The 15,710-nt window shown below is 34.1% G+C and overlaps 1 protein-coding gene across 4 annotated transcripts in view; it reads left to right on the top strand.

Moving 5' to 3' along the window:
- The window catches only part of LOC110030042 (protein LAZ1 homolog 1), a 51,055-nt gene extending 36,983 nt beyond the window's left edge, over positions 1-14,072 (top strand). For 3 of the 4 annotated variants that reach the window (XM_020732584.1, XM_020732582.1, XM_020732583.1), the window contains 3 exons: positions 12,592-12,837; positions 13,151-13,539; positions 13,853-14,072. In XM_020732584.1, coding sequence (XP_020588243.1) covers positions 12,592-12,837; positions 13,151-13,480 — 576 coding nt within the window. In that variant the 3' untranslated portion in view covers positions 13,481-13,539; positions 13,853-14,072. Of the gene's footprint in view, positions 1-10,666; positions 10,852-12,591; positions 12,838-13,150; positions 13,540-13,852 lie in introns of those variants that run through there. The other variant, XM_020732585.1, reaches the window with a different exon arrangement.
- Positions 14,073-15,710: the final 1,638 nt, after the last annotated feature.

Raw genomic sequence — 15,710 nt, 5'->3', positions numbered from 1 at the left:
AATATACCAATGCTCTTTATATATATATATATATAATTCATTTGGGAATATTTAAAATATTTAAAAAAAATTTTTTTGGCTTAGCTTGAAAATCAATTATTAATCAAGAATTTTCTGCTTGAATTATTAAAAAATTTGATTTGAAGTTGAGGCTGACTCACTTAAACTCTACTTGATACTAGCCTATTAGAATTGTAGCAAAATAATGTAATTAACAATGGTTGGAGACTTAAATTATGATACAATTCGACGTAGAAATCAGAACGAATTTTCACGAATGGATTTTCACATAAATTAGGGTAAAACATATATTTTTCTTTAATAAATCAAACAACTCAACACATGCAAAGATAAACACCTCCAATTCGAGAGGCAGGTGATTTCTCACAATTCCTACAAACCGAGGAGGAAATCTCTTCCAAACTCTAAACCTAAGAAACGAACAATAATCTCATGCATACCTCTATTTATACCCAATAATAATAATAATAATAATAATAATAGACCAATTTGCCCTTACACTAATAAAAGACAATTTCTCTTAGGCCGGTGTGTAACAATATTCCCCTTCCAAAAAGTCCTTATCTTCAAGGTAAAAAAGAGGGCGTTCCTCCACTGCAACAGTCTCTTTTTCTTCATCTCATGCCTCTTTGTCACACACTGTGAGAACCTTTAATATTTGATCCTTGCGAAGACGTCCGTGGGAAAACTTCTCATTACACTGAAATCATAACCCATTGGAGGCCCACCTCTCTTGAACCTCTGTCTCTGTAACGTGCTTTAAGTTGACTCCTGGACAAACCCCCATATTCTTCCCTTTTGGTGCCTCCCCTTAAAATGACGCCATCTAGGTCCTCAGTGTCGTGGTCATGGAGGTACTCTTGTGGAGTTCTCTCATGATGTTGGTTATGCTAGCTCTCTTTATTTAGGTCTTATCTTTCACCATTTGGGCTAGCTCCATCGTCTCCTTCAAAGTTTGAAAATCAGACCGAACGACACATTGGAAGAAAGAAAAATTCAAGGTTCAGCGGTTGAACCGGGATTAAACTATGGGTTAATCCGGATGACATAATAAATATAAATAACAAATATTTTAAATTTAATATAGAACGTGCAAACTTACAAGCTTGGCACCAATTAGTCATTAATCATATTATAGTAAAATCTTAGAAAATACATATAATATAAATAAAATGTAAACAAAAGATTTCAGAGTTTGACACACATTTCATAAAATTAAACTTGAGATAAAAAAAGAAATAACACTTAGAAATATAAGTAAAATTAAGAGTAATTTCATTAAAATATTATACATGCAAAAATCGTCTTCATTGAAGGTCTCCACAAAAGTTGTTTGCCCAAAAGTTGTATGTCCACTAGTTCCTTCTCCGAAAGCTTCTAAATGATCACATTCAATATTTTCAATTTTAGCATCATTGAAACCTTCCTCTATGGATATAAGATTTTTTTTGGAGATGTGTAGTATAAGCAATTAAATAATGTAAATTTTTAAATAAATTAAAAAAAAACTTACGTTGAGTTTACTTATTGGATGCTATGTTGGGATCTTCATTTGATAGAATAACATTCTCTATCAATTTCACTTTCTAAATCACCATAGTCAAGTTTATGAGAATGTTCTTCATCAACTACCCAAAAATCTATCATCTCGATACTGTGTAATCAAAAGAATCATAATATGGAATTTAAAATATAAATATAAGAAATTTTTAAATATGTATTAACAATTAACATATATTGATTAAAAATTTAATATATTCTTCTTGAAAAATAGCATAACATATTACATTTTCTTTAAGTTGAGGTTGTATCGAGCATATACAGGATCATTTAGTCTTTGATTTTGTAGATAATTTCTTCGCTTTGTATGAATTTGCTCAAAAACACTATAATTTCTTTCACATCCCTAAGAGGAAAAAGTTTGACTAAGAATTCTCATGTAGCTAATTTTTATAGATTTGGAGTACTTGAGCTAAACATCTTTCATCATTTATCTGGCTGAAAAAAATTAATTTAAAAGAGATATAGCTCAAATACTTGTATAGATAAAATACTAATAAAATATAAGATATGAACTTACTGGGTTGCATTTCATTTAACATTGTCAAGGCTATTGGCTTTCTAAAACTTTCTAAATTATCATGAACAAGTCTGACCTCATTCATCGCCAATGTAAGCTTTGGGCTTAGATATTTGTTTTCGATAATCTCTATCAAACCTTGCATAATCTCATGCTTAATACAACAATTCTCTTCATCATATTGGAAATGAGGGTTCAAAAAATAAACTGTTGCATGAATGCCTTGTCGAAGTTGATTATCCCATCTATTCTTGATAATACTAGTATATGGTTTTTATGTTATTTTTGCATTTCTAAACAGTCTTTGTTGTCTTTCTTACTCTGTACATACCATCATATAAATATCAAAGTGAAGGTTTTTCATAAGAGTCAACAACACGAAGTAACCTATAATTTTTTAAAAAATATTAGACATTACATAATGACAGAGTATAAGATGCGATTGACAAAGTATCACATGACACCTTCCTCAGAAATAAGTTAACGATTTGATAGCTTGAGGACTGATTTGCGAGAGCACTAGTCCGTGTGTTATGCTTACTTTGATTGTGCTCATAAAGGATGGATTGTGTCACATGTGTTTAGATATCAGAGTTGTGAATAAGATCACAGTCAAGTATAGGTTCCTTATTCTGAGATCAGTTGACTTGTTGATCAATTATATAGGTATAATATTTTCTCCTAGATTGATTTGCGCGGTGGCTACCTCCAGACTAGGATGAGATCAATGATGAGTGGAAGGCAAACTTATAGACTCAAGATGGATTTTATGAGTGGAAAATTATGCCTTTTGGTCTGTCCAACGCCCCAAATATTTTCATGCTGCTGATGAACTAAATTTTTTGAGCCTTCATTGAAAAATTTGTGGCTGTGTATTTTTATGACATAATGGTGTACATTAGTTCAATGGAGGGGCAGTTACAATATTTGCGACAAATTTTTGAGATTTTTTCAAACACGAGAATTATATGGTCATCCAAAGGAAGTATTACTTTATTAAACTGCATTTGGGATTCTTTATTTCAACTGTCGACATTAAGATGTATCCCACGAAGATTGAGGCTATTGTGGTTTGGCCCAGAACCTAATCCTTACTCCGACACATTAGCTTCATGGTTTGACTTTTGTTTTGTAGGAGGTTTATCTGAAATTTCAACTCCATTGAAGGAACTTTTTAAGTTAGATAAATTTTCGTGGTCAGATGAAGCTTGGACTAGTTTTGATGCTTTGAAGAAACATGTGAATCAAGCCCCCGTTCTCACATATCCATATTTCAATTAAGTGTTCAAGATAGAGTGCGTTGTCTCTAATGAATTATTCTAGGAGGAAATATTATGCTTGCAACAATGAGTTTTACGTTATTGTGAGAGCACTCAGCTATTGGAGTTTCTATTTGCTGGAAAATGAATTTACTCTCTACACTGACTACAAGGTTCTTAGATTCTTGAATACTTAGAATAAGATAAATTGTAGATAAACCTCATGGTGGAATTTCTTTTGTTGGAAAGCGAAACTTTAGGGAAGTTATAGTTTAAGAAAGTTGTAATTTGGGAATGTAATAAATCTTTTGATATTAGGATCTAATATAGGAATATAATAATTCCTTCGATATGGGGATCCACTTTAGGAATAAAATAAATCTCTTGACATGGGGATCTAATTTAGGAAGAGATTTTTGTAGGCCTTCATAGTCGACTTATTGTTGACCTTCATTTCCAAAATTCTTTTTTCCCTCTTCTTCGTGTTATTGTGACAATCACAACTGTTAATTTTGATTAATATGTGATGCTTGAGATTACTGAAACAACAATTTTGTCAATCTGATGGAGTGCCAAAACCCATCTTCTTCTTGATGAACTGCAAAACATACACAACTCTTATAGACTCAGCAAAACATACACAACTTTTATAGACTCAATGGTCTAAACTACTTAAAATCGCCTCTGCTAGTCTATATTTATCTAAAGATAGAAAAATTTTGCATCTTCTTGGCATGAGACCAAAACATGGTGATCCAAACTTTGATATATGGAATGAAGAGGACCCCATGATTCTGTCTTGGTTATGGAGTTCAATAACACCAAAAGTCAGTGATACATGTATTTTTCCACATCTATAAAAGATATTTGGGTTGCCTTTCACCAAACATACCCGAAGGCCGAAGATATTGTCTGTGTATAAAGTTAAACTAAAGATTTTTGTTGCAAAATAGGGCAACAAAACATCTATTGTGAATATGCTTTTGAATTTGTGGCAAGAACTTGACCATTATAGGGTTCTTGAGACATTGCCTTGAGGATGTCGTGATCTTAAAGAAGTTTATTAAGAAAGATTGAGTATGTGATTTTTTGGTTAGCATAAATGTAGAATTTGATTAGGCTCGAATTCAAATTCCTGCAAGGAAGATGCCCCTTCACTAAATAAGATTATCATCTTGATTTGGGCTTAAGGAGAGTCGAGGAGTCATCATGCTTGAACCCATGACAACTAAAGGATCTGCCATGGTTATACAACAGAACACCAACCAAAATTAAACCAAGCGGTCATCCCAAAATGACCCTCGAGATAAGCTTGGTGCACCTACGTTAAGAAGCAGAGACATACCAAAGATTACTGTTGGAAGTTGCATTGGAAACCTACTACAAGCTGAGCATGGGGCCAATGAGGTGATAAGAAAATTCTGCAGCGAGCTCATCAAGTCTACCACAAAACCCACTTTACAAAATTTCGTCCCACAGGCTCCTATTGAGAGTACAACTAATCACCTTAATTAGGTCGAGATTGAAAATGTTCAAAGTTTATTTGGGATCATTGGAGCAGCCAAGTGGCTCTCGTTTATGAGCATTCTCTAGTAAGTCTCTCTTTTATGGATTACATGACTTGGACTTGTTTATACAAGAATATCGGGTCATTGACTCTGGAGCCTTATATCACATGACACTTTCCTCAGTCTATTTTACAACATATTCACCTTTTCTTAGCAATAGGAAATTTGTTGTTGTTGATGGTCCTATTATCTTAGTGGTTGGTGTTGATCACATTCAATTAAGTTCGTCTTTATTATTAAAAGATGTGCTCCATGTTCTTAAATTGTTCGCTAGTTGTCTATTCACAAACTAATCCATGATATGAAGTTTAATGTCTTGTTTTATCTATCTTACTGTGTATTTAAGAATCATAATTCAAGGAAGAAGATTGAACTTGCTAAGGAAAGGGTGGACTCTACTATCTCGATACATTAGTCGTATACTTACCCACTATCAATCATGTTTTTTCAGTTTCTTGTTGTTTTGTTTCAAATTAAGATGTCATTTGGGGTCAAATCTTTTGTATTGGTCATCTTTCATTTAATATTTTAAATACAATCTTCCATTCTTTGTTTAAGGAAATTCATGTTAAGGATTTTCATTGTGATGTATATGAATCTATCAAATATAGAAGGGATTTTTTCCAATTAGTAATAGTAGAAGTTTTTTACCTTTTTATTTGATTCACACTGATATATGGGGTCCATATATAATTGCCAATGTTAAAGGAGCTCAGTGGTTTGTTTCTTTTATCGATGATCTCAAACTTATGTCCAATGCTATCACTATCCTTCCAAACTTCTTTAACATGATACATAATTAATTTGGTGTCGAAGTAAAAAGGATTCGACTGATAATGCTATAGATTATTTTAATCAATTTCTTTCGGTAAAATTTTTTACAAGAAGGGATAGTTTATGTATTGTCCTATATGGATAGTCAATAGAATTAGTGTGCCACGAGAAAAAAAAGTGTCCACTTACTTGCCACAACCCGTGCTTTACTTTTCCAAAATCGGGTTCCAAATTCATTTTGGGGGAAGTTTTCCTCACTACAGCCAACATTTTAAACGATTGCCCTTGAAAGTATTAAGGAATCAAACCCCTATGCAACTCCACTCTCAATTTTATCCTAATATTCGAACTACAAATAATCTTACTCTCTTAGTCTTTGCTTGTCTTGTTTGTATTCACGTGTCACCATAACAAAAGTAAATTAGATCCACGAGCAATCATGTGTTTGTTCATTGGTTATTCTCTAACACAAAATGGCTACAAGGGCTATCACCCACTTACATAACTTTTATATTTCTATTGATGTCACCTTTGAGAAAGAGCAATCATTTTTTCTCTCAGCCTTATCTGCATGGGGAGTCTAGTCTTGTTGGGGAAGATAAGATAGAATATCTACTCTTTTTTGACATACCCCATATTACAACCTTATTCTTCACAGAAGTCCAAATGACTTTCACAAGAGCCATCCCTATAACCAGAATTGTCCCCACAAGGATTAAACCCTAAAAAAGTTGAAATAGTCCCTACTAATGATAGGGTTGACTCTAGGAAGTATGCACAAGCGTATTCTAGAAAGAGAAACCTTGAACCAGATCTTGTGCGAGTCCAGAAATCAAATTTTATTCTTGAAAATGAGGTATGCATAAATCCAATTTTCTCTCTTATTCTAGCTGATTATTATTCACCTTTTGCCTTACGAAAAGAGACAAAAAGATGCGCTGAATATTCAAGGTTTCCATCAGCCAAATTAAGGTCTTTTCACATATTTTCTCCGTATCACAATAGTTTCTTAGCCAACTTAAACTCCATCTCAACTCCAAACACCTTGTCCGAGCCATTATCCGATGAGAAGTGGAGAGAAGCTATGAGAATACAGATGGATTCACTTGCGAAGAATAAAACATGGGAAATAGTAGAGCTACCATAAAATAAAGAAGCAATTCGATGCAAATGTTTGTTTGTCGTGAAATTCAAATCAGATGGTTGTCTGGATTGTCTAGAGATACAAAACAAGGTTGGTTGCTCAAGGCTATACAAACATATGGAGTGAGCTATCAGGAGACATTTGCACTAGTGACTAATATGAATACAGTAAGAATTTTTCTGTCATTGGTCGTAAATTTCAATTTGGATTTAGAACAATTTGATATGAATAATTTCTTCCTTCATGGTGATTTAGAGGAATAGATGTATATGGAGATTTCATCGGGCTTTGGAGGAGAGATAAAATTGAACAAGGTTTGCAAATTAAAAGAGGCATTATATGGACTCAAGTGGTCTCCAAGCGCTTGGTTCAAAGGGTTTAAAAAAGTGATGCTTAAGGTGATCATAAATTATTTATCAAACACACGAGTTCAGGGGAGATCTCTGGTGTTTATTGATAAGAATTGTTACTGGTAATAATGGGAAAAGAAAGGAAGTCTTAAAAAACTGCTTGATAATAGAATTTGAAATTAAAAACTTGGGAAGCTTCAAGTATTTTTTGGGATAAAAGTAGCTCGATGTCAACAAAGATTCATCATTTAACCACAATAAGTATATGGTTGGCCTCTGGAAGAAAATTATTAAACTAGGTGTAAAATTGCTTCAACTCCGCTTGATCCTAATCATAAATTTGGAGAGGCGAATAATGACAAGGCAGTTGATAAGGAATGATTCTAGAATTGTTTTAGGAAGTTAATACATTTGACACTCACTTGGCCTGAAATTGCCCATGATGCGAGTGTAGTAAGGCACTTCATGCACAACCCTAAAGATAATCACCTACAAGCTGCAAACTAAATACTTCACTACCTTAAAGCTAATTCAAGAAAAGAAATTTTATTCAAGAATGGTGAGGGTCTAATTTTTTAAAGCTTACAATGATGCAGTTTACACAAGATTTTTGGCCGATATAAATTCCAAGATTGGTTATTGCACGTTCTTAGTTGGTAATTTGCGTACTTGGAGTAAGCAGCAAAATATGATAGCTTGATCAAGTGCGGAAGCATAGTTCATCTATGTGGCTCACGGTGTGTGTGAGCTTCTGTGGTTGAAGATCATCGTTGAAGATTTCAAGATAGAATGGGAAAAACCTATGAGACTATACTGTGACAAGTGACAACAAGTCTGCCATCAATGTTGCTCATAATATGGTACAACATGATATGACAAATCACATCAAGATTAATATGTATTTTACAATGGAGAATTTATACAACAAATTGAATCTTTACACCTTATGAGCCTTCAAAGGAATAACTTGCAGAGGTATTTACAAAGGGACTTAATTTTCATGACTTCTCAATAATTATATTGATGCTAGGAATGGATGATATCAATTCTCCAGCTTGAAGGAGAGTGCTGGAAAATAGGAAATTATTTTAGGAAAGTTTTAATTTAGGAAAGTTGTAATTTAGGAATATAATAAATCTGTTGACATGGGGATCTAATTTAGAAAGAGAATGTTTTAGTTTTATTATTTACTTTTTCTCTAGTTTCTATATATATTGATTATACAATATATATATATATATATTATAAAAAAAATAAATTCAATGATGTAAAAGGGAAGATACAAAGATTTTAGTGAGTGAGTACTAAGAGCCTACTCACAGAGAATGCAACTCACTCAAAAAGAGACTTTAAAATATGCGTATACCCCAAAAATTATGAAATACTCTTAATCATGGTGGGTGGATTTACCACTTCCCCTCCCCTTGGTTCTAGGGAAGGAGTCTAGTAACAAACTAAGGTGTTGGCTTCCACCCGAAACTATCAAATAATCATTCTGAAAATTTCTTAGTTCTAGCATTATTTTTTTCTTCTTCCTAGATTTGTAAAACTTGTCATTCATCAGCCAGTGTTTGTCTCATCTGATCAATTGGTGGATCTTCGATGGAGAGCTCACCCTGGGGGGTATGTTGATCCGTAAATTTCTGAGCAGTCTCAGCCTGCAGCACAGTCAGAGTGCTTAGTGAAAGATAAATATGAATTTGCACATTTTTGTTATCCTTCGTTCCATTTTCTCGCAAACGTAAAGAAAAGAGCCAGAACAAAGTAGTCAATGCCCCGGGTTGTCGCCACTTATTACTCACTACGATACAATAAAAAATCATTGGTTTTGAGGTGTTGAAAGACTTGTATGCAATTTATGCGGATTTCCAAGACATTTGAATAGGATGTCAGGATAGATTGTAAGAGAAGTATCACAAATCTGATGGATATCTATTCTTTCAGAATAGATTGTGTATTCCTCAGAGTTTGCTTCAGGGAAACATTTTGCACGAGTGTCACAAAAGAGGAATGATAAGACATTTTTGGTAGAGGCAAGACTCTCTCTTTAGTAAATGAAAATTTTTATTGACCAGATTGTTACGAAATGTGGAGAGACATGTCCTACAGCGTAGGGTATGTCATTTGCTAATATTCGAGGGCAAACTACATGCTTGTACCCTCCTCTTCCTATTCTAGAGGCACTCTGGTTGGACGTTGGCATGAAGTTTATGGTGGGCTTACCCCAGACTCAACAGAGCAAGGATTGTCATGCTTATGGTTGACCATTTTTTCAAGATGACCATTTTGTTCCTTACCATAAGACAATGATGGATGCATCCCTTATTGCAACCTTATACTTTAAGTAGTTCGCATTCATGGATACCCTGGAGCATTACATGAGATAGAGATGTGAAATTTCTTAGCCACTTCTGAAGTATTTTATGGGGTAAGTTAGGTGCAAAGCCTCAGTTTAGTTCAACAACTCACAAACAAATATATTGATTGTGGTTGTAAACTGCAATTTAGTAAGCTTTCTTATATGCTTTGCAGGAAAACACATGAAGCAGTAGGACTTGGTTCTTCTTTAGGTCAAGTTTGCCTATAATCGTTTAACTAGTCAATCCACAGGTCACAATCACTTTGAGATTGTGAACTTGCAGCGTCCTCTTACTCTCTTGGAGTTAGTCCCAATGCTATTCGTTATTGAGCTTAGAACTGATGCCTAAGATCGAGATAAGGGCACTCAGTTCCTACACTAGCAGATCAGAAAGGAAATACTCCAACAGAATACCAAATATCAGAAACATGCTAATAAGTCAAGGAAGACTATGGTTTTTAAGGAGGACGACATGGTATGAATAATTATAAAGGAGTGATTTCTTACAAGTTCATTTGGAATGCTCAAGCCTGGAGCTAATGCCCCATTTAGGATAGCTAAGAAGACTAATGACAATGTCTAAGATTGAATCTACCGAGAGGCTACAATATTTTTGTTATTTTTATTGTCGTTGACTTGTCACTATATTATGAGGACTCGAGTTCTCCCAGAAATTAGTAATAACCCTCTCTTATGTGGGTAGAGTGATGTGGGACGCGTTCTTCATGCGCACGAATGCTGCATTAGGTTTCCTGATCTCACAGATACAGGCTTTCCGTGATTGCATGATTGACAGTGCCGCACCAAACCTTTTTTATTTCAATTGTTCTTTTGTTATTCCTTTCTTGATTCTGTTTCTTTTTCTTTATTTTTTGAATATGTTATTTCCTATTTGGGAGCCTTTATATATTTGGCATATGGCTGTTTCAAACTTTAGTTTTTTTTTTTTTTTCCTGGCTGATTGTATGAATATGAGGCTTCTTATTTTGCTATCCGGAGTGTTATAGCCTCTTCTTTTTTCAAGTGATGTGTCAGTAGCTTGCTTAGGAACATGTGGTGGATCCCTCGCCATCTGCGCCTTGTTGATTTGTCGTTCTTATTCTGTTTTCAGGCAACAGCCGTCCAACTCGCAGTCACCAACTGCTTCCACCAGGAAACCACTGTTTTTCTGTCTCCGGCTTGCTGTCCAGCCACCACACATGCCAATTTTTAGCCGCTTTCCTTTCTTCCACTCCCATTGCCCATCCTATAACTTGCATAATGTTGTGTTGTGTTCTATCACACCTTCTAGAAACTCCGGAACGGTGTCAAGCTCCCAATTAGATCCATGTTTTCTTACATCAATTTGCCATCAATTTGTGGGTGATCAACAATTAACAATTAACAATTTATGATTTGTTTGGGATATTTTTTTTTTTCAACTTTTGATATTATCGAGAATGTGTTGTATTTTCTGATTGTTTTTTTTCCCCATTAGGCTTACTTAAATGTTGTAAGGAACCAAATTCAATCAACATTGTTTTTGTTCACACTGCCTGTGGTCTTCCTTGTGGTTGGTAGCTTGCTCATTTGACTGCACATATATATGGGTTTATTCAGCTGGATTTCATGCGATCTCCATTGCTAATTCTCCTTCCGAGTCCATACTGTTTTTTTTTTTTTTCATTTTGTGGTTTTCCTCATTTTGTGGTTTTCCTTTTAGTGGTTTTCCTTTTATATTACCTACTTTTGTCACGTGCTATAATTTTGAGAATTCAGTGGCTGTTGATTGAAATTTGCTGATTGCTACAATCTCGATCAAACAATGTTTGCTAAAGGAAAATTGCGGATTGATCCAATTCTGAAAATAAAGTTCGTTTTCTTTATTGTGTTATTTTCAACTTCTATATTCAATGCTTATAGCTTGCCATCTCTTTTGGGGTTCCCTTTGAAGGCATAAATGATTAAAAGAAATTCTACTATTTTTTGTTGGGAGAATTGGTGTGGTCTTTTTCTAATTTAATTTTAGAGGATTTTGGGGAGTTCCTTATTTTGGGCACTCTATGGATTATAAATGGGTCCCCGAAGAATATGAAAATGAGCAAATATTGATTAGTACAAAAAAGTGTAGCTTTCCTCAATTTTTAAGTGTGTGATGATTGATATAGATTTTTAATTGCTTCTTAATTCTTATGACTACCTTTGAGGGTTGGTCTCATTGTACTGGTGCAAGGTGTGCTTTTTTTATTGTCGCTTTTGTTATTAACCTGTTTAGTGAACAATGGGTGTGATGACTGTTCTTTTATCTCTTCATTATTTATATCTTTGATTCTATTTTTGGTTTTTTTAATATCTATAAGTTAATATAATTTGCTAAAAATTATTACATGTTATTTAATTTAGTTATTTAAACGACTTTTATGAACGCAAAATGTGCTTATTAGATATACAGGTCATGAAGGCTCTTATTAGTAAAACTGCAGTTCAATTTGCTCGTTGAAGTAACCTTTTGCTTATTGCATTGCTTTTCATGCTTTCAAAATACTATTTGCATGTCATCGTCAATATGTGCGTGTTGGGGTGCCAAGGTAAAACCTTTTGTTTGAATTCCTTTGGCCCATGTCATCACACCTTAACATTGTTTTTAACTAAGTTTTCTACTAGTTTTGCTCACTCAAAAAGGAGATCCTCATTGGAACTTTTAATTAGGGATTAGAATAATGTGACAAAATAGTCCTCTGATTGTTTATATGGGGTCATTTTATTTTCAGAGTCTACAAAAGTGTCAAATGGTTCTCTGAGGAGATTATTTCAGCTCATATTAAAAAAGTTTGGGGGCTTAATTGACACTATAGACTTTGGGACTAAAATGACCCCCTAAAAAGGGTTTGATTATTTTGACAGTTTTCTCAATTAGAATAAATAGGTTCTCTTATCTTCATCCTCTTTGGCATATTTTTTAAGTTATAATCTGCATCTTCCTTTTCTTTTGTGCAATTGCTAGCTTTATTATAATTATTATATTACATTATTATTTTTTTGATTTCTAAATGTTAGATGGGGATCGCTGCTATTGTGCATCTATACGTTTTCCCCGCAAAGCCATATCAATGTGGGGAGAGGTGTGTCCGCAATGTTTCTATTTTGGCCGATTATGCGTCTTTGGGAGCTCCTCCTGATCCGGATGAAGTTGCAGAAGGTGGAAGGTTAGCAAGGATGCACATTTCTCAGTCTGATGAAAATCAAAAGCGGCTGAGTTTCCCCCAGAGTGTTCGCGATGTTGTTCTTGGAGGCAGCGAAATTGTGGGTTTCTTGATTCATATTCTCTATGACCCTTAAAAAAATGTTTACATAGTGCCAAGTTCGTATGTATTTAAATATCTAACACCTGAACTCTACTTTTTGTATATAACTTGGATCTGTCTTTTTACATCAGAAATGCCGCTGTTTTAACTTTTAAAATGTAATATACATCTTTTTTATGCATAGGCAAGGTGGCACATATATATAAATTAAAGTTAAGGTGTCAGATATGTAAATTCATAGGATTGTAGTGGTATGTATGTAAATCTTCCTTTATTTAGCTGAGCGATTTTTCATTTTTTTAAACTCTCAGATGGTCGATGATGTGAAGTTTACTGTTTCACATGTGGTCGAACCAGTGGAACGGGGTATTGCAAGGTTAAACGAATCGCTCCATCATATCTCCGAAAGCGTAAAAAAGCATGAAATTAGAAAGAGGAAAGCAAAGGATGATTCGTATTTTATACCTTTGCATTCATGGACAAAGGAATTTTCTGATGCGCATGAACATATTTCTGATGGAAGTTTTAGTGACACAGGATTATCTAGGAAAAAAACAAAGCCTGCAAACTTTAAGGAGAGCAAGTCTGATGTATATTCTCAACATTCCACATTTGAGCATGGTAGAAGTAGCTGGACGTAGATGGGTTCTTCCTGAGCTTTCCACCAACCAAGTTAGACGGAATTGAATTTTAGCATACGGTATGTTCTTTTCATATCCTCGTGATCAAGAAAAATATTATAATTTCTATTGAAAGAAGTGTCAAAACAGTCCCCAGACTTTTTGTAGGGGGTCATTTTAATCACGAAGTCTATAAAAGTATTGATTTAGTCCGCAGACTCTTTTAATATGGATTGAAATAGTCTCAGTGGAATATTATTTCAGCCCTAATTTGATGAGTCTGAGAACTAATTTGACACTTTAATAGATTCTGGGACTAAATTGGCTCATGTAAACAGTCATAGGACTTTTTTAGCGCTTAATTTTTATTTAACATTATAACTTTAATCGCAGGAAAATTACATTTTGCTACATAACGATATGCTGTTTCTGAGCATTTCGGTGGTTTCAAACATCTGCAGTACATAGATTACAAGTTCATGTGGGTATTAACTGCTACTAACTTCAATTGGGTATAGTGGTGACAACAGCAAAGAATTGTAAATTTATAACATTTGAAAAATTGGCAACAATGAATAACAATATCGTATAAAAGATTCAATTAGTGTGTAAATCTGCTTTCTTGACTTAGCTGTGAAATACTTTTTTTAACAACTTTGTCAACCCATCACTGCTTTTATCTCTGCTTTGCTGCATACTACTATTAAAATAGCTGAATACTTTTTATTAATGCATATTATATTTCTGTCGTTTTGCACTTCATGCAAGTTTCTTATTGACATAGGATCTTTTGACTAGCGGAGAAATGTGTATATTAAAGTTATTATTATTATTATTATTATTATTATTTAAAATTTAGAATTTTTTATAGTAAAATGTAAAAATTGTCACTTGACTATTTAGATGGGGTCATTTTAATCCCAGAGTTTATAAAATTGCTAAATTAGTCTTCATATTATTTTTAACGAGGGTTAAAATAATTCTCACTGGAGACTATTTCAACCAGTATTAAAAGAATCTAGTTATAAATTAACACTTCTATAAACTCTGATAATTAAATGACCCCGCTTGCAAATTGTTAGGGGACCATTTCAACACTTTTTTCATCTTTTAATTTATTTGTTGCCAGCATTATTATGATTTTATCATTATGTTATGGCATCAATAACTTGCATTTACTTTCATGAACTATTTTTCCTGTCTGTGAAACTACTGAAAAGCACTTGCATTACAGTCAACAAATTGTAAGTGACTGTTATCCTAAAGATGAAATTCTTAATCATGGTTTTCTTACAATTTTTATGAAAGTCGAAAAAGTCAAATGTTTTTAAGGCCAACAAGATTGCTTTCAATATTTTATGGTTGTCCACAAAAAAAGAAGGAAACTAATGTTTGGAAGCTTGAATAATGTGGAAGGACTGTGCAAGGAAAGAAAAATGAGTTGTATAGATTGCAGTCTCAGGAGGCCACTGTTCAAGTAGCAAAATTTCTGAATTTTGTTTTACTTCCATTCAAATATTCCCCATCAGGAATGCATGGTAAAGAAATTGTTTAAACTACAGGTATAAGCTTCATCTTGACAGATTAGTGATTTATGGGAGAGATAAAATTGCTTAATGAGCTGTGCATGATTCAAATCTGCTCCCCTAACCACCTGGAATGTCCTGTGCCACATGGAAGCATCACATTACCTCTGATTCAACGCAATACCCACTAAATGGCACTAGCGGCATTTTGTGGGGCTTTATGTACATGATTCAGCTCTTGGGAGGGGTTCTGCACATCCCTCACTAGATTCTTCAGACTCCCATTGCCTTGAATGACCTCAATGAAAATCCCTGCTTCAGATTAAAAGTGGTGGTTATTAGGAGTGAGATTTTAGGGACGTCAGGGACGCCAGCTTATAAGCTGTCAGTTCTCAGCAAACCTTCATTGATCCTACATGAATGTGTTCGATTGTTTGGATTGATCGAAGTTCTATGATTGAGGTAAGACCTAAAACCGGTTAGTCGCTTTTATGAAGCGAACATCTATAGCATGTGTGGTCAACTTTAGAAACTAAGGTTAGTTTTCTCGGGTAGTTGTGAGTGCTGTAATGCTATCTTAAAATCGGTGACAATAACTTCACACTTTGATTTAGGGGTTTTATAACCATTGGTCATGATGAATTTTTCACTGAATATTTTGTAAGGCCTCATAATATATCATTAGGGATAGAGACAAGAAATAGATATGGAAAAACATTGAAGCC

Source organism: Phalaenopsis equestris, unplaced genomic scaffold (assembly GCF_001263595.1).
Source record: "Phalaenopsis equestris unplaced genomic scaffold, ASM126359v1 Scaffold000636, whole genome shotgun sequence".
NCBI lineage: Eukaryota > Viridiplantae > Streptophyta > Magnoliopsida > Asparagales > Orchidaceae > Phalaenopsis > Phalaenopsis equestris.
The sequence above is the reverse complement of the archived record's forward strand: the minus strand, read 5'-3'. Positions and strand labels throughout refer to the sequence as shown.